Source organism: Phycodurus eques, chromosome 10 (genome assembly GCF_024500275.1).
Source record: "Phycodurus eques isolate BA_2022a chromosome 10, UOR_Pequ_1.1, whole genome shotgun sequence".
NCBI classification, from domain to species: domain Eukaryota; kingdom Metazoa; phylum Chordata; class Actinopteri; order Syngnathiformes; family Syngnathidae; genus Phycodurus; species Phycodurus eques.
The window spans coordinates 26,466,083-26,487,913 of record NC_084534.1 but is presented as its reverse complement, the minus strand read 5'-3'; the positions used below and the strand labels follow the sequence as shown (position 1 = coordinate 26,487,913).

At 43.4% G+C, this 21,831-nt stretch overlaps 2 protein-coding genes across 4 annotated transcripts; one reads left to right on the top strand and one right to left on the bottom strand.

Annotated features, from left to right (window-relative positions):
• Positions 1 to 453: 453 nt before the first annotated feature.
• Positions 454 to 15,554, bottom strand: itcha (itchy E3 ubiquitin protein ligase a). 3 transcript variants are annotated; one of them, XM_061687326.1, is made up of 25 exons: positions 15,409 to 15,554; positions 14,388 to 14,474; positions 14,210 to 14,266; positions 12,886 to 13,027; positions 12,669 to 12,793; positions 11,964 to 12,095; positions 11,721 to 11,769; positions 11,464 to 11,642; positions 11,138 to 11,375; positions 10,806 to 10,901; positions 9,690 to 9,864; positions 9,537 to 9,606; positions 9,357 to 9,441; positions 6,654 to 6,782; positions 6,502 to 6,574; positions 6,356 to 6,427; positions 6,190 to 6,278; positions 5,950 to 6,109; positions 4,774 to 4,907; positions 4,412 to 4,552; positions 4,205 to 4,325; positions 4,021 to 4,125; positions 2,858 to 2,954; positions 2,690 to 2,762; positions 454 to 1,996 (listed from the first exon to the last, which is right to left on the bottom strand). In XM_061687326.1, the coding sequence occupies exons 3-25, from the start codon at positions 14,232 to 14,234 to the stop codon at positions 1,897 to 1,899; spliced, it is 2,610 nt and encodes an 869-aa protein (XP_061543310.1). In that variant the 5' UTR covers positions 14,235 to 14,266; positions 14,388 to 14,474; positions 15,409 to 15,554; the 3' UTR covers positions 454 to 1,896. The 3 variants fall into 3 exon arrangements, with proteins under 3 accessions (XP_061543310.1, XP_061543309.1, XP_061543312.1); XM_061687325.1 differs by lacking the exon at positions 14,388 to 14,474; XM_061687328.1 differs by lacking the exon at positions 14,388 to 14,474 and having other exon boundaries at positions 11,488 to 11,642.
• On the top strand, positions 14,951 to 21,718 carry bloc1s1 (biogenesis of lysosomal organelles complex-1, subunit 1). The gene is made up of 4 exons (XM_061687329.1): positions 14,951 to 16,086; positions 16,299 to 16,371; positions 19,969 to 20,101; positions 21,248 to 21,718. Exons 1-4 carry the CDS (start codon positions 16,020 to 16,022, stop codon positions 21,356 to 21,358), a joined length of 384 nt encoding a protein of 127 aa, XP_061543313.1. The 5' UTR covers positions 14,951 to 16,019; the 3' UTR covers positions 21,359 to 21,718.
• The last annotated feature ends 113 nt before the right edge of the window (positions 21,719 to 21,831 follow it).

The following is a 21,831-nucleotide window of genomic DNA, read 5'->3' as shown; positions in this document are numbered from 1 at the left end:
TTGAGTATGAAAGGACTTTATTTTTTGCTTTAGTAAAATGTATTCGTTTTGGGTAATTATGAGGGTGAATGTCACTTCATGTTTTACAATTCTGATCGTGTGTTTTGTTTTAAAAATTACTATTATTGGGAAGATGCAATATGCATGTTTCGCCCAACAATTCATTTGTGTATCTGTACTGTGTAGATAAAATATGAATTTGTATTATTTAAAATAACATAATCACCTGATAGCGGCACAGTGTACGACTGGTTAGCACATTCGCCTCACCATTCAGAGGGTGTGGATTCAAATCCCTGCTCAGGCCTTGCTGTGTGTCGTTTGCATGCCCCCATTTCTCACCCAAAGCCAGCTGGGATGGGCTCCAACACACACACACACACCTCTAGTGAGGATAAGCAGTAAAGAGCTGGATGAATGGATGGCTGATCTCCTGATATTGAGTGAAGTCGATCATATCAAATTATTTTATTAAGGTACAACCATTTGAGTGATAAAACAATCGCCCCCTAATCACAGGTCTGTATAACCAATTTCTAGAGGTCTGTGTAATGATACCTACTTGTTCCAGTATGAGTGAGTATACACAAACTCAGCAGCCAAATAAATTAGGTACACCTTGACAATCAAATGGGAAAAAAATATATATATATATTCTAAAGTTTCATTTTGATTGACACTCACATAGACAAACGGGCTCGAACTGCCACTGCGTGAAGGTGAGCAAAATATCTCATGACCGATGTGCAGTTGTACCCAATGTCGCAGCTATGACAGAAAGCGTCTCACACAGTGACTGAGAATGGATGAAGATTTTAGGCACACATCTTTAGACGTATCTTATGATTAGTATATATATATTTTTTTTCCCAATTTGAAATAATGACTTGCAAACAGCTTAAAAGGTTGATGTTATGGGGGGGGGCCAAAAGACCCAATAAGACCATACCTGATGCCCTATAAAACTAGGGCCACCCTTGAGCGTTTCACTTCCAAGCCACAATTACAAAAAGGACCACGACTTGTGTGAATTATATGTATTTAGGTATTAAACAAGTGTATTTTGAATGCAGTCGTCACTTAGCACATTAAACAGATTTGACTTCTTGGTTATCTACCTAGGATCATTTTGTAGACACACGGCAAAGACATTGCTACCACTCAGTGGGAAGAGGACATTATTTTACAAATCGTACAACACAGGTTTGTTCCCACTTCATCAGTAACATTTTTTTTTTTCACCAATTATTTGTTAATCAGCCACAGATTACAAAACGACCCCTTGAGGTCCAGTGTATTTATAATACATAGGAGGTGTTTCTTTTGAGGGGTGGGGGAATTTGGTCCTATGAAATCAAAAGCAAACCAGCAAAATGATTCTGCGACATATTGGAGAGTAAAATCAGCACAAATAAGTGAAAACTTATCTCGTAAAGTGATCAGAAACGATTGTTGGTAGAGCTACAAAACTATTGCACATTAAAAAAATACAAGCTCTGTCAGGGACAATCACACGGTCTTTGCCGCTCACAGTTCATGTGCAAACTACGTTCAAGAAAGCAAGGAAATGAAAAGTGACTTTTTTTCTTTTTTAAAATGAAGAAAGGAACATCCGGTGCTACATTTTAAAGTCAATCCAGTCAGAACACGTGTGTGGAGATTAAACTATAAATCAAATATAATCTGAGAATAAAATTGAGAGCATAGTCTTGACAAAGAGCATTGATGATTTTTGCACTCGCACGTCATAATGTTGTGACTTCAGATGAGATGCAGGAAAGAGGTGGAGAATTGCCTTAGGGCTAAAACAACTCTTCAAGCAGCTGTGATTGCATACGGTCGACGTGAAGTGGAGGATAAAAACAGCTCAGAGGAAAAAGGTGCGGCGTGCTGTCGTTACTCCTGCCCGAAACCTTCCGTCTCCTCGATGGCAAACATGAGTTTCTCCTTTAGCTGCTCGTAGCTCTTGTACGGAGGCAGGTCCAAACGATTAAAGCTTGGTGGGACAACGGAGAGACAAAAATAACTTAATTATGAGAAATGGTAATTTCATGTGATTAAGCGTACAAGGAAGAAACATAACATTCCACAGAAGGAATAAAATATGCCTCCTCACGGCTGTAATATATCCGTTGATCTCCTTAAAAATACGATTGTTTTTTTTAACCAATAAGGAAAAAGAATGGCTTATTATTATTATTATTTATTTATTTTTTTAGTGATTAGTCTATTGTCACCCCACAGCATTCACACCATCAAAACTAGTTAAAGCAAGGTACACACTACACACGTTACGATTTTTAACATTATAACTCTTAACAAGCCCCACGCCATAGGATAATCCTTAGAGACATCCGATTATCAGGCCTTTACTGACTTTGACAGAATTGTGGGGGGGGGGGGAAAGCTCAAATTTGAGCCATTTATCGGTTTATATAGATGACTAACACAGCAACGGGAGTCTCGTCCCACCAAGCCAAATGTGTTGTAGTACCAAGACTGACCTGTGATAGGCTGCATAGTTCCACAGAGGAAGGGGGGGTAAAAAAACCCCAAAAACTCTTGAATCACCCCATGCCACAAAATAAATCGCTCATGATAATCTTTCGTCTGATTTGATCGGGAGACAGGAAAACGCTAGAACGCGACCATCTTACCAGTATGGAAGTAAGAACTAAACTGCACGTACCATGTGTGGCTTCGCGGAAGCCAGTTCTCTTTGCCCACCTTCTCGATGCAGAACTTCTGAGGGCCGTTGCTTCCTACAGTTATTCGGGGGTTAAAAAAAAATGAAGGGGGAAAATGTAAATCAAGCAAAACCGACGGGGTGATTAACACCAAGAACGTGACAAAGTACCCATGAGGTCAGCAAAGCCGCCGACAGGAAGGCGACACGTTCCTGTGACAAACTGCAGCAGTCGCATCCTCTTCTCGTTGTCCATCTCCTTTGCAAACTGCAAACGGAAAGATTGCCGGGTTCAATGGATGTCGCAATTGTGAAGCTGCTATGCTAAAATGTAACTTGACTGTAACTTAATGTCTTTGATTGAATTAGCTTTTAATTTTAGTAAAGCAGAAAATTCAACATGACTGTTTTCAGTACTTTAAACCCTATAAACTGTCTTGAAAATGTTATGCATAATCATTTTGAACAGTGCATTTTAAGTTTTTTTTTTTTTTTTTCAAATACTGCTAACATTTGGAGGTTCGTTCAAAAACAATCCAATCATGCTCTAACAGTTTATAACTTCAAAATTATGGTGTCATTTGCATTGACTATTTAGGAAAATCTGAGAAAAATATAATTTGGAACGCAGTGCAATTGACTATGAGTCTGAGTGTAAATGCTGGTTTGTCTCTAAGGGTACATGGCAGGATCCCCAATTCGGATGTTTTTTAGTAAATCAGATCTTTTTATGTTATTGTTCAAATGACAAAAACAAATGCGACTTGCACTGTGGACATAATGAGTCCATGACATCACACACATGCGCATAAAACAGGACGTCATATTGCGCATGCGGCGCTCTGTGTACGGAATAAGGCCCCTCGCATAGGTCTCGTCATGACACATTTGTGGCAATTTCAAGGATTTTGTGCAACGTGAGCCACAATTTTCTTCTAGTTATCAGTTCTAAAGCCTCTTCTTTTCACCACTGACTGTTTTCCGCTCCATTGTCTACCTTTGCTTTTGTGTCTGTTTTGTTGAACAATTGTGACGTTTGTCGTCTTCTGATGACGTATACGTCAGATGACCGCGACCTGTGCGTCCGTACTGCACTCGCATCAGATACATATCCGATTCATATCAACACGATATGAGAGAGGCCTGGGTTTGGATATGAAATTAATCAGAATTGTACTGTTCACATTGACATGAAAAAATCTGATACGTGTCATATTGGGCAAAAAAACAAACAGAATTTACCTGTAGGGTGAACATTGCCTGTGTGTCGTATTTGAGGACATACACTACTGTGTATTTGTATATTTGGTGTGCACAATAGTGACAGTACTGACCTGCCAAAACCAATGTATCTGCTTGCTGGTCCGAGCGTAATGCCTGTAGATGGTGTTCCTCTGCCAGTCCACGAGGTCTATCTCCTGCATCCCGCACAGCATCACCTAAAGACAACGAGCGAGCGGGCAGAGTGAGTGTGGCGTTTAGACATCACAACTCACACGCGACAGGATTCCAGAGTACCTCGAGTTCCTTAGCGTCAAAGTATTGAAGGTATTGCTGCGGGAGAACTTCGTTGAAGCCCTCAAAGAAGGCCTGGGTCTGCTCCTCCACACCTCTGGACAGCCTCCACTCGGCCACCAACCTGACATTAGCACAACGTAAGCACGTCCTGCCTGCCATGACTTGAGTCGCATTTCAAGGTGTGTGTTTGAAATGTGAAGATGGCACCTGATGTACTCCTCCTTATTTTCCTCAGTCACTTGAACGTTCCCGCCGTCCGGTTTGAGCTCGTGCGTGGTGACCTCCCCCAGGATCTCTTTGTCGACGGAGAAGAACATCTCCAGACCGCACTCTTCTATGTTGTTATCCCTTAGAGACGCAGAGTTCAGATCATTCGCTTGCTTACAGAGTTGCAAATATACAATCCAACGAGCCTTGGATGCAGGATAAAGGAAGAGAACACATCAATTTATAGTGTCAATAAAGTAATGGTGGCAAACCAAATGGTATCACATGCATGTCCATCAGCTGCCAACCCAACCGTCGAGGAGCATTTGAAGTTAGAGACCTCCCCCTCCACCCCAACCTACTTGATCCATATGAGAGAGTTGTAAAACTCAGGATCCACGGACTCCAGGTCTTTGAGGGCCAGAGACTTGTTCAGGATGCGCTTGTAGAAGGGAAGCGAGAAACCCGTGTCGATGAACTTGCCGTGGAACAAAGCCTAGGATGAAAACACGTAAGGGGGGAAAAGTTGATTTATTATATGGACTCGTTCATAAATTTACAAAAATTATTCAATGGGCTTAATGTGGACAGAGAGGAATCTGAAAAAATAACATTAAATGTGTAAAAAGTAGAGACAGTGCAATTGTTTTGATTAATCTTGCCATAATCTATTTTTGATCAATAGGATTTTGATTTTCTTTGACCATCGAAAGCTCACTTTAATGTGTTAGACATTAGTAAAAGTTATGCTGCTTGCTTTAAGCACTAGAGGCATCACAAACTCCACTAGGGCAGCACGGTGAGTAGCCGTTGGCACATCTCCTCATAGTTCTGTGGTTCGGGGTTCGAATCTTGGCTCCGACCTTCCTGTGAGGACTTTGGGTTTTCTCCGCGCAGTTCCTCCCACATTCCATCGGTGTGAATGTGCGAGTGAATGGTTGCGCGTCTGTAGGTGCCTTGCAATTGGCTGGTGACCAGTCCAGGGAGTCCCCCCGAATGTCAGCTGGGATAAGGTCCCGCTCACCCTCAACCGTAATAAGGACAAGTGATATTTTAAAAAAATAAAAATAAAAAATGATGGATGGTGTGCTGGGTAAAAAGGCTGTTAAAAAGAGAATGTGTCGGACCTTTTTTTGAATATATTTTTTATAATAAATAAATACGGTGGAATATTAAATCGAGTGAGGGTTCCTTCTCCTGCTAACTTTGGGAGAGGGTGTTTTTAGTTCGTAGATTGACCACCCAAGGCTTCTTGTTGACTTGTTGTCATCCGTGCAGGTTGCACTTCCTTTACTTTGTTAGAACAGATTTAGCCCAGCGCCTCGGGCTGTTTCTGTCTTGGCTTGCTCTTCAGGCTTCCAAAGAAATTCATGCTTATTTGTGAACAGAAAATTATGAAAGCTAATTTGAGTCATCTGTTTTTTTTTTCCATTGTCAGCATTCTCTGCCATCTAATATTAATATACAGCGAATCCCTAATTGATAATTTGTTGTTTTTTTTCCATCAATTGAGTGACAGAACACTGAGCTGTGGTTACCATGGCGATGAAGCGCCCAATGAACTTGAAGTACTTGAGGTGGTCGGGGTTGATGTAGGAGGCGGGGTTGATCTGCAGACAGTAGTTGTCTTTGCCGGCGTACTCGAACAGGCAATACATGGGATTGAGCACTTCGTGAGAGAGCAGGAAGAACCATTCCCTGCAGACACGAGGCAAGAATAAAAACAACCGAGGGCAACGCGTTCCCCGTTCACTAATACGAGATGAGGTCGAAATTACCGGGCCACGCCGCCGTAGTCCAAACCTTCCTCCCCGGGGAAAATGATCCACAGTCGCCGTCTCAGATCTTGAGGATGGAAGCTCATGATCTTTGAATGGAGCAGTTCAAGCATTTACTCAACCGAGCACCAGCGGGATAGAAGTTGTGACGGCTTCATTTCACTACCTGCTGGAATGAGTCTTCAAACAAGGTTTTCCTGGACACAGAAATCTTTATGTGCTGAGGCATTGACAGTTGCTGTAGGAGAGGGGTGGGGGGGGAATAGAAAAATAAGTTTTGATGCTAATTCAGACATAATCTGCCTTTTTTACCTGACACCAGAACCTGAAGTATTGCACTTTGGCTTTAAAGTCCCTGACGTAGGTAATCTGCGGTCCGTTTTCACTGTTGGGTAAAAACAGCCAAACCATTTTTACTCCGTGAAAGCCATTAAACATCTACGACTGCTTAACCGACAACTCACAGCGAGGATTTGCCCGTGCGAGGGTCAATGTAGGTGGTGGTCCGCCTGTTGTGATCCACAAAGTAGGGGATGCCGTCCACGGTGAACCTCATCTCCCAGCCCTCAGGCAGAGGCTTGTCATTCAGCAGCCTAAAAAGCACAAACACAGCAATGTTAACAAAGCACTTCAATAGTTTATCTTCCATCATGGACTATACATGATCTGTAATTGGTGAGGCATACCAACAATGGGTGAGTATGATTCGATTATGCTATCGATGACTAGTAACAATATCGTGTGAGATTGTGTGTGAGCCTAACCAGATGGAAAATCTTGTTCGGTTTAGTCGGAATTTCGTCACACTGTAAATGCGATAAGAATTTGGGCGAGCATGATTAGTCACGCATGCCAGCGAGTGTCAGTGTTGCTCTCCGGCAATGTGATGAAGAGGCGTGTGCAGAACATCAGCGTATGTTTTTATTGGAGACGACAATTCAAATTGTCACTGAATGGAACGCTGCAGGTGGCCGCATCAAAGGCGTTTATAGCTGTAGTAACTCACGCCAAGCGTGCGTCTACTGTCTCGACGAAGTTCAAGGTGAGGTTCGCTACATCTCTCTCGCTCTCTGTCTCCTCTAAACTCCGACATTCGTCATGGAATTCATTTCTTGTGTCCGCCAGTAGATTTCAGCATGCAACAAGTGGATTTGGAAATTGGCGAGAATCTGGAGCGCCACTGGACGGCGGGACTTCAGCCACGCCAAAGGTCTGGTGGTTCGAAGAGGGGCGCCGTTCGCCCTTTTGACGCCCGCACCGACGCCCTCAGGGTCAAAGTTATGCTCGGTTTTATTGGGTTTTAGTTAACATATTTAGCATTATATTGAACTTAGTAAATCAGGTAAAGGTACAACCCCAATTCCAATGAAGTTGGGAAGTTGTGTTAAACATAAATAAAAACAGAATACAATGATTTGCAAATCGTGTTCAAACTATATTTAATTGAATACACTACAAACACAAGATATTTAAAGTTCAAACTGATAAACTTGATTGATTTAGCAAATAATCATGAATTTAGAATTTTATGGCTGCAACACGTTCCAAAAAAGCTAGGACAGGGTCATGTTTACCACAGTGTTACATCACCTTTTCTTTTAACAACATTCAATCAACGTTTGGGAACTGAGGACGCTAATTGTTGAAGCTTTGTTGGTGGAATTCTTTCCCATTCTTGCTTGATGGACAGCTACAGCTGTTCAACAGTCCGCGGTCTCCGTTGTCGTATTTTACGCTTCATAATGCGCCACCCATTTTCAAGGGTAGACAAGTTTGGACTGCAGGCAGGCCAGTCCAGTACCCTTACTCTTTTACTACGAAGCCACGCTGTTGTAACACGTGCAGAATGTAGTTTGGCATTGTCTTGCTGAAATAAGCAGGGGCGTTCATGAAAAAGACGTTGCTTGGATGGCAGCATATGTTTCTTTAAAACCTGTATGCACCTTTCAGCATTAATGGTGCCTTCACAGTTACCCATGCCATTGGCACTAACACAGCCCCATACCATCACAGATGCTGGCATTTGAACTTTGCGTCCATAACAGTCCGGATGGTTCTTTTCCTGTTTGGCCCGGACAACACGACGTCCACAATTTCCCAAAACAATTTGAAATGTGGACTCGTCGAACCACAGAACACTATTCCACTTTGCATCAGTCCATCTTAGATGAGTTCGGGCTCAGAGAAGCCGGCGGCGTTTCTGGGTGTTGATGAATGGCTTTTACTTTGCATAGTAGAGTTTCAAGTTGCACTTGTGGATGTAGCACTGAACTGTATTTATTGACATTGGTTTTCTGAATTGTTCCTGAGCCCATGTGGTGATATCCTTTACACATTGATGTTGGTTTTTGATGCAGTGCCGCCTGAGGGATCGAAGGTCACGGGCATTCAATGTTGGTTTTCGGCCTTGCCGCTTACATGCAGCGATTTGTCCACATTCTCTGAACCTTTTGATGATATTATGGACCGTAGATGATGAAATCCCTAAATTCCTTGCAATTGTACATTGAGGAACATTGTCCTTAAAGCGTTCGACTATTATCTCACGCACTTGTTCACCTCGCCCCATCTTTGCTTCGGAATAACTGAGCAATTCATACCCAATCATAGCACCCACCTGATCCCAATTAGCCTGTTCACCTGTGGGATGTTCCAAACAGGTGTTTGATGAGCATTCCTCAACTTTCTCAGTCTTTTTTGCCACCTGTCCCAGCTTTTTCGGAACGTGTTGCAGCCATAAAATTCTAAGTTAATGATTATTTGCTAAAAACAATAAGGTTTATCTGTTTGAAGATAAAATATCTTGTCTTTGGTGTGTATTCAATTAAATATAAGTTGAACATGATTTGCAAATCATTGTATTCTCTTTTTATTTATGTTTAACACAATGTCCCAACTTCGTTGGAATTGGGGTTGTAGATGGATGGATAAATTGATCAAATGTATTTTTCATTGTTGTGTTTGTTGTTGTTTGAGAGACTGACTAAGTGGCGAATGCTGTGACATCAGCGTGCGCTAACAATACTACTGCGTTAGCATGTTTAGTGATAGACTACAGCACGTTCCATCTTGTGGACAAATTTGTGAATGGAACTGTCATAAACCAAGGGCTCCCTGTAAACTTAATAAACTATGCCGAGATTAGCATTACCCTCATGCATACCCACCCTTGTGTCCTGGGGTCTTCCCACTGAGTCGCCCGAGTCGGATGATGGACATAATACACTCTGCCGTTTGTGTCTGTCCTCTTTTCTGTTATAATAAAAGAGATAAATATCACAAAATATATTTCCAGTGGTTTTCCAGGACATGAAGGACTACAGTTACAAGAAATTGGTGATATTTACCCCAGCCGTGTGGCAGAGGGCCCATCGGATCAAACTCTTTGTTGGACGTGGCCGCCAATTGGTCCTGGAGCTGAAGAAAAAAAGACAAGCCTTCTTTAAAATCTTAACTCCTTTAATTTGGGCTTTTGATTTTATAGGGGCCACCCATCTCACCCCATAGATAAACCTCTGGTTGAACTGCTGCATGGCTCCCTGCAGCTGGCTGCGCTGATGCTGCCACTCCTCGTAGTTGCGCACCGACTCCTGCGTGGGGCGCTGCCACGTGGTCGTCCTGGTGATGTGGTCAACAAAGTACACGCGGCCCATGGGGTCCACCCTGCGCTCCCACCTGCGCACACATCGGTTTTCATTGTTACTGGCCACTATTTCTTGGTTAAAACTATTTGCTACAACCAGAATACACTCATTTACACTGCAGTTTGCAGTTACTTGTTCAATCACACGTTTCCCATGTGTTACCTCTACCTAAGTGTGAATTATTCAACGTGACGCATGTACAAGTTTGAATGGAGTAAATTGCATAGTTTGTAAATGAGTACTTTCGCCATTATTACGACTACTTGATATTGTATTATCTTGGCAGTTTCTCTTGCTTTACCTAGTGAATTTACCAACTGTGGAAATAATAAAGGACCCTCTTATTTTAAGCTAACAATTTTAAGGGGTTTATTCAAAAGCAGGATTGTGCAAAAAAAAAAAAAAAAAAAAAAAAAAACAATGTGCAGCAGTATTTTCATCAACCAGAATGGCTCTCAGCAGCGCATATCTCCATCAAAATGAAAAAAATCTTCATCAATATGATACAATTGCAGCTACTGAATTAAAGCAGGGGTCGCCCACACTTGGTTTTTAAATCTAGCAGTTGGGCCAGGTCGTTTGTACATAAGGTATTTAAAAATTAAAAATTAAATCGTCAAAATGTGTTAGTAAAAAAAGTTTTAATGATACAATTATTCATTTTCGGACAGTATTATTAATTAATTGAATGATCATTAATTAGCTTAATATATATTACATTAACTACAACAATTCTAAATGTATATGTAAAATGTTTCATTGTACTAATATTTATCATTTTATTGCATACAATAAATAACTTAATGAGATGAATAAATAAACTATATATATTTATAAAATATAAATAAATAATAGTTAAATACATTTTATTGAATTAATACATTCAGTACTAATCTGATGAACCTAGCCCAGGACGCGAGTGCTGCGTCACTTGTGGGTGACCTTCCTATGCAATATCGTGTGCAGCCTCACCCTGTGGGCAGCGACTCGGGTCGGTCCCAGGTTGTCCTCTTCTCAATGTGATCTACAAAGTACATGCGTCCATTCTGGTCCACTCGTTGCTCCCAACTGCACGGAACAAAACGAGACACGTCAGTGTGACTGCAAGTCACGCCGAAGGGACAACATACATTACTCACAAAAAGTACTGAAAACACTGAACAGTTGGACACAATTAGCGTTCAAAAGTTTCAAGGGCAAATTTAGTTCACATGTAAAGGTAATAGAGCATTTTGGGTTCATCCTCAAATTTCAGCCAAAAGCCTATTCTTTTTGTGCATAACGGAAGTGTGAGGTGTCTGTACCCTTGTGGCAAGGGGCCGCCGCTCATGGGCGAGACTCTGGGAGCAGCTGTGGCTGGTGCTGCCAGCGCGGCTGGTTTGGGGCCGCTCGCCGTAGGGGGCCTTGCCACAGCCTCCTCTGCCGCTCCCGCTGCCCCTAAGTCCACGTGCCGATCCGAACCTTCGCTGGCGGAGGCCTGGGAGGAGATGTCAGTTGCTGGACCCTCGCTTAACTCGCTTGGAGAGGAACTGCTGGAGGAAGCTGCAAGCAGAAACAGCAAACAATTAAAGCCGGCGTACACTTTTTTTTTTTTTTTTTTTTACGTCGTCGCTTAATCACGTGATCATACTACTTGGTGAGGTGGCAGGTCTACCGGGTGCGGAGGAAGGCCGGGTCGATCGAGAGCGACGAGAGCCACCGGCGCCCCCTGGAGACTGTGAAGGGGAGCTCACGCCATTGACAGTGCGAGCATCAGGTACAATGACCCACTCATCCAAATCACTGGAAGGAGATGCAGCTCTGCTTGCCCTGCAACATTTGCATGTAAGATGGATATTTTTGAATTGTTTATATGTAACAATCTTCTGTTAAAAAGGGACACTCCACCTATTTCCAGTGTTTCCATTTGGCCTTCCACCGTCTTTTAGGATAGAAGCTGGATTGAAAAGAAAGAAGAAATGTTTTCTTGGACTCCAAAGCAATGTAATTGACACAGCAGCGGACAACTGGCAAGCAACATGAATGAGAAGAAGACTGCAGTCTGCCGTATTTTCGAGCTTTACAGAGCGCAAAATTGACTTCATCAAATTTTGTTTTTTCACCCGTCTCTGAATAGCACAATCATCTCACCGTAGTCTCTCTCTGCCGAGGCAAAGGCGTCTGGGTCCACCTGCATGCCGTCCAGACAGACTGACAGATCGCCGACGATATCCCGGGAATCTCTGTCGGAGCACAGCTGCAGCGTCTGGACCACCTCGCACACTGAGGACCACACCCACCCACACACGCACACAAACACAACATGGTACCACAAAACATACTGTATGGTTAAAAACTTGCAGTAAATATCGTGTAGGTATTCCAAAACATTAACAACGCAAATATGAATTTTAACCGACCGCCATGAAACCCTTGCACTCTGACCTTCAACAGATATTATTTCATTATGATTATTATACATAGGAATACAAGTAAAGAAGTATATATTCTTTAGTTTAGTGTCATCTACCCTGATGGCAACTGAGGGTCAAGCAGTTTTAATACAAAACACACAAGTCGCGACAAGATGAAGAGCTAAGGGAGGACAAGTATCTCAGGGAAGTAACACCAACGCATGATCAAATATTCCCATAAAAAAAACAAACAGGTGACTCTTGTGTAACAAGAGTGCAAAACCTCAGGCAAAGAGTGAATGATAAGCTACTGATAGACAGCCAGTGTCCTGGCACAGAACCACGCTTGATATGATCCCAAATCAGATAAGTCTGAGCTCGTCTCTCATACCTCTGAGGGGAAATCTCAACACCTACGTGCAGACTAATAGCCAGCGCTCACATTTCAGCTCGTTGGCCTTCAGGGTGTCGCAGATCTCCAGCGTGGCCATTCCTAACAAAATGTCCGCCTTCAGCGTCTGGTGGCTCCACACGCGGAATATCAGCTTGCTGATAGGCGTCACGATGCTGTAAGCAAAGACGTGTCAGGACCAGACAGAAGCTTTGGCAGTGTTTAAAAAAAAAAAAAATAAATAAATAAAATAAAAAAAGGTTCTTACACGGTGAGCGCCTGCTTCCATTTTGGACTGTGTGTGTTGTTACACTTCTCAGTCCGCTTTGATTGGCCGTCCACGGCTACCTCCACGTACGGACTGGGACCAAACCAGTTCTTTTTGTTTTCCTTAAGTTTGGCAGAAAGCACTGGGAAAGGATACCAAACATCCCATTTATATAATCGTTCAAAACTGCTCAGGTGGAAACTCACACTCCACCATTTTAATCTTAAAGGACACATATTGGAAAATAAAAACTATTTCATTGCTTTTATAGTGAGTTTGGTTGGGCTCACACATTTGTGTTAGCGAACGGTGTTAGCTTCTGACAAGCAGCACATACAGTGGTGCCGTGAGATACGAATTTAATTACTTCCGTGACCACACTTGCAACACTCATATCTCAAATCATCTTTCCTCATTGAAATGAATGGAAATGCCATTAACCCATTTCAACCCCGCCACAAAAAAACAACTCAAGTGTTTGTCATGTATTTTTAATGAAGGAAATAGCATTCAATATTGTACTTTATGAAAACATAATAGAAATAACATCATTAAATCCAATGTAAATAATTAAACACTTTGTGCATCATGATTCCATCATTGTGGCTCCTTCTGGTGTGTGCGACTTGGCCACCAGGGTGCAGTATAATGCAGTCACAAAGAAACAAACGAAGAAGAATCGTTTCACAACTACTCTAAGTGACTCTGTAAGCTGTTCCAATATGAGTTGGTTTTCATAGAGGATGAAGTATACATGCCTGAAAGTATTGTTATTTACTGTCTACATGTATCGCTGCACTGTGTGAAAGGGTAATAACCACACAGATGCTATTTATTATCCGGTCTAAGGAGTTTCCTATTATGTGTTAGCATTAAGCTAGCGAGCGTTGAGGCAAAGTTATGTGCTTGATTTCAATAAACAACGTGTCATTATCTTTGTTTTACATTTAGTTTGACGGGAAACTTCAAATGGGAGCGGCATTTAACAGCTCGAAGCCTCTCTATAGAAAAATATATTAATGTCTGCCAACACTCTGGGCTTCTTTTTACCAGTAGAAGCCGCTCACCAAGTCGCAACCCCCGAGCGACGACCCTGGTTGACATGGTAACGATAGGCATTGGCTCCACGATAGAGGGGGGCTGGCTGAGCAGTGGCTCATTTACTCGAGACAGGAGGATCACCCCATCAAAACTAGAATTCTTGATCCTTGCAATATTGTTGACGAAAGTCTTTCACAGACATGTTAACACAGCTGGGAATGATTTTAAAAAGTAAAAAAAAAGATATATATTTTTATATATAAATGTCATAAACATGACATACCTGTGACTTGTAATTGGGCCTTCATAGTTCATCCATAACACTGCCAAGAACCAGCAACTGTGACATGAAATAGAAATGGAGCATTACTACATACGAGTGATTGCGATGCTTGTCACCTACGCTTATTGCCATACAATCCAAATACGAAAGGTCTATTTGCGCAAGTTTTAACACCTACCTCTATCACAAGGTTATCAATGACATTATAAACCTGTCCTTCCCAGGCAGTCCCATTCCCATGTGGCTAAGCTTGATTGATGAGGCGCTACCACACCACAGAGAGCAAACACAAACTGTCATACTGCTATTTGGCAAACAAACAGAGCAGTTTATTTGGTGTTTACATAGCTAACAAAGTCATTATTTACCACTATGTAACCGTTTATAAACCCTGAGTAATGGTTATGGTACGAATATTATAAAGTGGAACCCATTTTGTTTTGGGGGGGCGGGGGGGGGGGGTGGCTCGCAACTTTTCATCCTAGTGTTTTAAATGCTGACAATAACGTGGGTAGACAAAAAATAAATAAATAAGGATATAAGGAGACTACTACCACATTAATAAACTTAAAGGTAAATTAACACATTTGAAGAGGCAGAATATGTGATCCAGCTTTTTGGAATGGGTGTCTTGAGTGAGTGTGAGTGAGTGTGAGTGAGTGAGTGAGTGAGTGTGTGTGTGTGTGCATCTAACGTGAATATGAAATAACATAGCATGCGCTCATGGCACTGTCGTCACGTCAGGTTATGCAATGTCGCGGTAGGTTAAGCTCGGCTATTTCGAGTGAGCGAGCTGCTTCCGCAGCATACAAAATCCCACCCTGAGCTAAAGCTAGAATGCTAATCTTTCGCCATCTGAATAGTCCATTTTATTTCATTGCAAACGACAGCGACGGTGTTTTGTTGGCGTCGTTCTAATATAACATGTCGCCCCTTTTACGCCTCGCTGCAGACTTGTGAGGTTGACAAGCTAACACGTCGACGTCAATCATAATAATTATCATGACAGGTGTTAAAATGTATCAAAAATCGACTTAACGTGCTGAAAATTTAAAACACTGCCGCCTGAACGCCCCGTTCACGACAAAGTGTTGCCATTATTAAACAATCGTTTGAACGCAGCATTTAAGCTAACGTACACCGGCCCTCCCGGCTTTCCGTCGAGGAAATTGGGAACTCCAAGCGGCACCACAGCGTACCTGACGCGGGCAGACGATAAAAAGGACCCGAGGCTCGTTCCTCTTAAAGTTGGCGTGGAGTTGTTGTCACGTTATTGTTGCCGTCTGTCTGCCATCATTGCAGACGCTGACGGTCTCGCATAGCTAGCAAGAGCCATGGGAGTTTTTTCCGGGGGACAGATTTTCACAATAAAAGTAATTGGGTGAAGAACGCCAAAAGTTTGTTTGGAAGTGTTTGTAATGGCTGATGAAATGTAACAAAAATACATAAAAGTACAATTGATCAGCTTGAAATGGATTAATTCATTACGAGAGGGTAAAGACTCTCCGTGTTCGCTTTTCCGGTTTGACGTCTTCTGTCAAAAAGATGGATATAAAAACTTACAAATGCACATTTAAATTGTCTATCATCTCAAAGTCTGTATGTCACAATTTATCATAATCTTTATTTATTTTAATTTTTACTGTAATAAAGTAGCGTTCCTTGAAGGCTCACGCGGAAGCGCCCAACCGTGACGTCATCGCGTTGGTCTCGTGCTCATTTTGTCAGCGTCACGTACTCTTTCGCCTGTCTTTGCTATTATTACTTTTTGTTGTTGCAACTTGCAAGCTTTCCGAACACTTCCAGCTGAATGAAGATGCTGTCACGTTTGCTGAAGGAGCACCAGGGGAAGCAAAACGAGCGGAAGGAGCAGCAGGGTGAGCAGAGGTGTCCCGACCGTGGTTATTATTATCGAGTGCATAGCCAGGCATGCTAACGGATGCTAAATAAAACTAAAAAAGTGAACTCCGAATATTTGTCTGCGATTAACATCAGTGACTGTGCTACAATCTACGCATGGCCTTGTTCTATGCTCCCCACTAATAGGAATGTTTTTTGACACTTTTGCGTTTTATGCTTCCTTTTGCAGAACGACGTCGGCGTGAAGCCATTTCCGCAGCCACTTGCCTTACGGAAGCCCTGGTGGATCATCTCAACGTTGGGTAAGGACGACTTCATGTTTTGCGGCCCTAAATGCATTTAAAATGGCTGTAACTATATGTAGTAAATGCTTTTAAACCAGGTGCTTTGACATGATGACTTTAAATTGGGTCGAGATTGTCTGACACATGTGAAACACTAGGATTTGTAAGCATTGAGAGGACAATCAGCTTACACTCTAAAACCATTGCAATGCTGCTCATTTATGATACAACTTGATAATCGTACACTTAGAGATAAGGCTAACAAATATATTACATGTCACTAAATAAAATGTTGATGTCATAACTTCAGCGGGACAAAACAGTCTGTTCCAGTTTGTCATAAAACCTTTATTAACTGTCCAGACAATGTTTTAAGTAACATTCTGACACTCTTAACTAACAAAAGAAGTTAACCAACATATATTGCATGCAAAATAGGTTTGCTGCTTGTTCCTGGGAGGCATGTCTCCTGCCATAAAGACAGCACACAGCTAACTGCGATGTACTTTCAAATTCATAAGGCTCTATTTTCGTTGTCGGCACAACTGAGGCAGAGCGGAAAAACTGACGTATCTTGATTCTCGTGCAAGCGCAAGGCTCACTGAGCGTTTTTTCCAATTTGGAAGACCGGTCTCCACAAAGCTGGGTGTCCTGGCGCAACGAGGGTGTGATAACCCAACTGAAAGTCGGTCAAAACGTATGCCTGCTCAGACCACGTCAAACTTTTGCCGCAAGTTAGACCGCCGGTCTAACACAATTTTGGTGAAATTGACCCCACCACAACTGCACGGCTGCAAGTACAATGCAGACTAACAGGATCACACCATTCTCAGCAAATCCCGAGCAGCCGCAGGTGCCAGCCGGCGGCTATAAATCCAAGGACCGCCTGAGTCTAACCCAGCAGCAGAATCTAGCAGTGGCAAAAGGACGACGGCACCTAAAAAGTAAGTCACATTGCCTCTGCTATGACTTAATGATGCGTTTGAAGACGACCGCAAGATAATTTGATTATGTCCCTATTTGCAGCCATGGAGTATATAATAGGTCGGAGACGGCGGCGGCCGTACAGGGAGCGAGTGTATCGCCGCCGTATCTCCTTTTTGCGGATGACAGAGCAGGACTGCAGGTGGGCAAGGGAAACATTGTCTGAGCGTTCACATCGTTTATTTATGCCACTCACTTACTTGATCTCCCCGCTATAAATATCACAGAAATACACTACACCTGTCCAGGGAGGTGGTGCAACAAATCTGCCACATTGTGGCCACCGACCATCGGCACGACCCAGGTCCCTGCGCTCTCCCGGTGGCTGTAAAAGTCACGGCGGCTCTGGCTTTTCTCGCTGCCGGGTCTTTCCAACACACGGTGGCCTCGGTATCAGGTCTCAGTCAGGCCGCCGTCGGCGCGGCCGTACATGCAGTTTCCTCCAGTCTGGTCCGACACGCAAATGAACAGATACTCTTCCCAATGTCGCCCGAGAGCCAGCTGAGAATCAAGCAAGATTTCCTTCTAAAATATGGATTCCCCGGGGTTCTGGGGGCGATCGATTGTACTCACGTGCAGTTGCGCGCACCAGATTCCAAAGCTGTCACCTATGTGAATCGTAAGGGGGTCCACTCCATTAATATCCAGGTCATTTGTGATGCCAACTGCCTGGTGACACATGTGTATGCCAATTTTCCTGGATCTGCACATGATTCTTTCATTCTGGACAATTCTGTCATCCCTTCAGTCTTTGAAGGGGACACGCCCATGGATGGGTGGCTGCTCGGCGACAACGGCTACCAATTAAAACCGTGGCTGATGACACCCTACATTCCAGCCACAACAAAAAGGCAGCGTGCTTTCAACCATATTTTCGGTCGTGCCAGGTCAGTCATCGAAAGGACGTTTGGTCTCCTCAAAATGCGCTTTCGATGTCTGGATCGGTCGGGTGGTACGTTACAATACAGCCCGAAGAGTGTCAGTGCATTCTTTGTAGCTTGCTGTGTTCTACACAACATAGCTATACGGCATGGGTGTCACTTTGACCTCTCAGAGGAGACATTACAGGACTTAAGACAGAGAGAGGCGGAACTGCATGTGCCGTGTCACCGTGGAGAGCTGCAGGGTGGACAGGAGGGGAGGGACCGCCTGGCAGCGAGCCTGGCTCATGAATGGTGAGTCAACACGTGAGGACAAAAGTCATTGTTTTTGTTCATAAGCAATTAGCTCCAATATCCCCCCCCCACCACTCCCCACCCGTCTTCTTCACAGAGCCCACCCACATGGGCCCGACCGACCACCTGCCGGAGAGCCAGGAACAGAGCGTTCTTGCGCCGCTTGTCCCCCCCATCCCCCCACCCCGCTGTCGGACCCGGTCACTCCGCCGCTTACATCGACCCCCTCGTCATCACTTCCTTGGCGCCGGTGCTCAGGACACCCCGGACATTGCATGATGGCATATTTCGGCATGAACACATTCAGCGGAATGATCTGCCAACTTTATTAGTGCGCTATTTATGATGTGCCAATAAAGTCTTTTCACTTTCTACATGTGATATGATCAGCCTATTAAAGTCGCCAGCAGTTATCTGCAGCTCAGTCTGTATTTCATCAAAAGTACCCGCCCACATTGTCTGTTGCCAGTTGCCACATCATGGCCAGAGCAGTCAGGGATTGCTGCGGTCACGCTTCGACCTCTGCTGCACACTGAATGGTTAATGAGTCTTCTGTATAATCACTGGCTCATTGTTTGTGTAACAGAATGATTTCAAACAGCACATGCTATCCAATCCTTGTGTGAAATCCTTTTCGGCTTACGGTGGGGAAAGTAGAAGCCGCGAGGTCCTCAAAGTGGCTGAGGGAGAAGATTGAAGCCCCCCCCCCCCCAATCCCCCTCCCCCACACATTGCCCGCTGCTGTTTGTGGATCAAACCAAATTCATCAGTGAGTGGATTCATTCCCAATATTTGTGATTTCCTCCCAAAGCAACTTTACATCATCCGCACGTGGAGGTCTGCTTGCAGTTCCATATGACCGTACTTTGCATGCTTCGACTTCCCGGAAGAGCAAATCACTTTCTTCCTTCCAAAAATGTGGTTTTCTTTGATCCACGAAGTCGAGACGTGCGCCACATTTAAAGGGAATGGGAGGAGAGGCCTTGATTGGACACGATTGAAGTCGGCTGTGTTCACGAGCACACGGCGTAAAAGTCTCTCGTCATTACGCCTCCTTGCGTTCGTCTGCGAAATGACAAGCGCCCGTTCTAACACGCTTGTGCGTAGATTTACGCCAATCCCGAAAATAGAGCCCTTAGTCTTTATTATCATAAAACAGAAGAGATGCATCATACATATTTGAAAATCAAAATACAAATAGAGACATTGCAATACAAAATAAAGGAGCCTGGTGTGGTGGTATGTGAAAACTTAGTACAATAGAAATGGATGAGCTAGAAGTAAGCTGTTTTATTACAGTGAGGAAAATATAAGTTATGGAGCAGGTGTACCAATCATGTAACATAGCCGCCTTCTTTTATCAAATCTTAGATCTGCTGCTGTCTAGCGTTATTCGGCGGTGGTTTGGCAAAGTTTTTGTGATACTTTTTGAGCCGACGTAATTCTCGTTTTGCAGCGTGGCCCAAGCGTACGTCAACCAGCGCAAGCTCGACCACGAGGTGAAAACGCTCCAAGTGCAGGCCGGTCAGTTTTCCAAGCAGACAGCACAGTGGATCAGCATGGTGGAGGGCTTCAATCAGGCCCTGAAGGTAACGTTTCTGAACACATGTGACGAGAACTAATAAAGTTTATTTATAGATCCATTAATCACAAAAGAGTCTGAAACATCTCCTTGTCTAAAGCCCCAAAGGAAAAATTCCTACAATATCCCTGTGGGGTTTGTGGGTGTGGGGGGAAGCGGCAGTAAAACAGGCCCAAATCCAGATGTCAGCCGGTGAGATAGGCTGAGAGACTAGTTGCATACTAGGTGTGGTTTAACCAAATGTGCAAGTGTGGCAATAAGTTTTGAATTGAAATTTAAACATTTCGACAGAGGTAGCCGCTGTAATCTCCGTGGGTTGTGCATTCCAGATTCATGGAGCCAGAATAGGGAACGTTCTCGAATTTGCTGGATGTTGTCTTGAGCGGGATTACTCTTTTGACCTATTTACTTGAATAAAAGAATCAACTTAACTTGCGTAATCAATCTTAAGTGGAGTACACACATACCGGTAATTGAGCCGAATTTGAGTATTTTCCATTTTCCATCCGATCAAAGTCCACAAAGGCCTGATGATCGGATGTCTCTAAAAGATTATCCTGAACTGTTATCCTGTGGTCTGGTGTTAAAGACAGATTACCCCCCCCCCCCCCCCCCCCCCTCCTATCTGGTTGGATAGCCGTCGGAGCTAACAATCGTAAATGTTAAACCTGTTCAACATTTATGATGATTGGGCTGATCCAGTGGAATCGTAGTCTTCTCCTACTACAAATGCTGATTCTGCTCCTGTGTATTTTACGACGGTCGCTGTCGCTGCCCTGTGGCACCATGCTGCCTCTCACAGGTTCATGCTGGTACTACGACAGACATCTGGTTTAGGGTAGCAGACTTTTTGTAATTGCCAGTGGAGGTATGTAGGTCATCTCGTGGACACCACACACGTGGAGATTTGTTTTCTCATATTTTAAACATTGTTTAAGAAAGAAAATCTGTCTGTGTGTTCCCGGTTTTAGCTTAAACTTAAGGTTGTAGTAAAAGCACTTAATGACTTTCCCCTCTCCCTCATCTTATTTACTGTCCCTGGGCTCTAATACTAACTAGCTCCTTACAAAGGGTTGCATAGCAGGAATGGAAAAATGTGAACATGAACAGCTACCACACTTGGAGGAAATGAACACTGTTGTTTTGAAAACAGGAAATTGGCGACGTGGAGAACTGGGCCCGCAGCATCGAAATGGACATGAGGACAATCGCCACAGCTCTGGAGTATGTGCACAAGGGTCAGCTTCAGTCAGCTCCCTCGTAGACGCTTCGGAAGAGGTGCGACAATGCTAAGAAGAACCATAAAACAACTCAATATGACGTAGCCGTGTCAGGCAAAAAAGTGTGACTTGTGAATTGGCAGGCTGCTTTGTCACACTTCTGTATCAGTACGACATCTGTCAGCTTCTTTACAAAGTAGACGTTAGCACTGCTGAAACATCGGATGATGGATTTCTATCAGAGCGTTATGACGAGGAACATGTTTGTCTGTGCAAGACAGCGCCATCTCTAGAATCATGCATGTCAGTATTAATGTTTAATATCTGTGAAGGATATGTGCTATGATGTCAGGTTTGATTTATTTGTTTTTAATAAAGAGATCAAAATTAAGTGAAATGTTTGGATTTCATCGACTAAACATTTATCAAACTCTTAAGAGATAAAATTATCAGCAGGAACAAGCGAGTCTGTTTTTTTTTTTGTTGTACTCTGCTTCTCTCTCTGAAAGTAAGCTGA

Coding starts and splice junctions, on each gene's coding strand:
- itcha (XM_061687326.1), bottom strand. CDS start 14,234: ATGAAGGCCCAATTACAAGTCACAG. Junction 11,770..11,963: donor CTCGGCAGAGAGAGACTACG/GTGAGATGATTG, acceptor TTTTCAATCCAG/CTTCTATCCTAAAAGACGGT. Junction 9,607..9,689: donor ACCAGAGGTTTATCTATGGG/GTGAGATGGGTG, acceptor TTTTTTCTTCAG/CTCCAGGACCAATTGGCGGC.
- bloc1s1 (XM_061687329.1), top strand. CDS start 16,020: ATGAAGATGCTGTCACGTTTGCTGAAGGAGCACCAGGGGAAGCAAAAC. Junction 16,087..16,298: donor CGAGCGGAAGGAGCAGCAGG/GTGAGCAGAGGT, acceptor TTCCTTTTGCAG/AACGACGTCGGCGTGAAGCC. Junction 20,102..21,247: donor GCTTCAATCAGGCCCTGAAG/GTAACGTTTCTG, acceptor TTTTGAAAACAG/GAAATTGGCGACGTGGAGAA.